Below are 2,041 nucleotides of genomic sequence, written 5' to 3'. Positions count from 1 at the left end.
AGCTAATCTCGTTATTCGCTTTTGAGATACCGTGTAGGCAACAGGTGCATACGGCTGTCTACTTGTTCTCCCCAGTTGGTGGTTTTATGCATGAACTTCTGGGTCACTGACCTGGCCGTTTAGGTTGGAAATACCGAGATATTCTCCACAGTACTTGAAAGTGTTATGTTACAGTGTCAGTGAAGGGAGAAGTGAATATTTGTGTGAGAGAGAATTTGTATATGAAATTTCACGTACGGGTTGATATTTAAAAAATAGACGTTAGAATGATGTAGTGTGATTCCTACTTAAAATTAAATTATATGAAATTTTCGTTTTTAACTTACATTTAAACACCTTTTTTTCACGTTTTAATGTCAAATTGTATGCCTTATTTTTATTTTTTGGAGTGATTAACTCCAGTGTGATGATAATTTAGTATTTCAATGAAAATCTTATAATGTACGCTTTCCAGTTTCAGTGTTAGTCACGGATACATATAAATATAGTTAATCTTCGTACCAAAACCGTAAAAGCAACATTTGTAACAAGTATGACTTTACTTTCAGCTTCAAACAAGCAAGAGAAAGAACGGAGTACCACTTCTTCCTATTCAGCGTAAGTATGATTTATCAATATTAGACTTTTTTTTGATGCGTTAAGTAGATTTATGTGAAATAAGGTAAAGCTCACTTTATAATAAAATGGCCACAAATTTTTATTCACAATAGAAGAAGAAGAAAAACTTCATGAGGACAGGGAATTTGCCGATATTTGTCTTTAAAATGGATACCAGTTTTAAGTTCAGAATCGGAACGTAAGATTGTTTGATAAATAAATTAGCAAAATAGAAAAGATCTGAAGTAGTTGAATGTTTATATATATCATTAAAACAAATAGTTTCGACAAGGTTTAAGATGTACCATTGTGTATGCATTTACACCGAATCATTTTACTTGTCCGAAACTCAGTTTGTATTTCTTTTCTGTCATAAAGCACCAGTAGGAATGTACCGACTGTATGTAGAGAGAGCTAGCACCCATAATAATTTCCCATCTTTGTCGTTATTTCTGATTCAGATCGAAGAACGATTACACGTATTTGTAGTACTAGTAATAAATAATTGTAGATCTTCTTTGTCGTTATTTTGGATCCAGATCGAAGAACGACTACACGTATTTCTAGTACCAGTAATAATCGTCAGATCGAAGAACGATTACACGTATTTCTTGTACCAGTAATAGTCGTCCATCTTCTTTGTTGTAATCTCTGATTCAGATCAAAGAACGACTACACGTATTTCTAGTACCAGTAATAATTGTCGATCTTCTTTGTCGTTATGTTTTATTCAGGTCGTAGAATGACTACACGTATTTCTAGTACCAGTAATAATATTTGATCTTTGTCGTTATGTTTTATTCAGATCGTAGAACGACTACACGTATTTCTAATACCAGTAATAATATTTGATCTTTGTCGTTATGTTTTATTCAGGTCGTAGAATGACTACACGTATTTCTAGTACCAGTAATAATACTTGATCTTTGTCGTTATGTTTTATTCAGATCGTAGAACGACTACACGTATTTCTAATACCAGTAATAATTGTCGATCTTCGTCGTAAATCTTGATTCCAACTTTTATTGATAACTGTGCATATTTCATTTAAAAATGTTTAATATGTGGAGTTTATTGCAAAAGTAAGATCATCAACATAAGATAATCTAACGAACTTAATGTACTTGCATAAGAACTACAACCAAGAAAACGCCATAAAAATGCCTGTGGTATTTAGTACAGTGAATTTGGATTCCAAAGGTTAGTGCTTTCATGTGTGTAATAATGTCTACCAGAATAGCTGGTAAAAACTTCAACGTTCACTCCACGTGTCACTGAATGTTTCTTCAGGAATTGCCAACCACAAAGCTTAGTTTCAAATAAAACTTGACATCACTAATAGTGTTGGTGAAGAGAGACTTTCAGCAGAAAAGGTTTTCGGTCTTGTCTTCGCGGTACAACGTTTTCATGAAATGTGGACATCAGACAGCTGTTTCACAAACAC

General features: G+C 33.3%; 1 protein-coding gene across 1 annotated transcript in view; it reads left to right on the top strand.

The window, feature by feature from the left end:
• Nucleotides 1-2,041, top strand: part of LOC106460180 (AF4/FMR2 family member 4-like) — a 174,629-nt gene that overhangs the window by 75,034 nt on the left and 97,554 nt on the right. Inside the window, exon 7 of the mRNA XM_013919867.2 lies at nucleotides 549-597. Within this exon, the coding sequence (XP_013775321.1) occupies nucleotides 549-597 (49 nt within the window). The remainder of the gene's footprint in view (nucleotides 1-548; nucleotides 598-2,041) is intronic.

This window comes from Limulus polyphemus, unplaced genomic scaffold, assembly GCF_000517525.1.
Source record: "Limulus polyphemus unplaced genomic scaffold, Limulus_polyphemus-2.1.2 Scaffold724, whole genome shotgun sequence".
NCBI classification, from domain to species: Eukaryota; Metazoa; Arthropoda; class Merostomata; order Xiphosura; family Limulidae; genus Limulus; species Limulus polyphemus.
The sequence above is the reverse complement of the archived record's forward strand: the minus strand, read 5'-3'. Positions and strand labels throughout refer to the sequence as shown.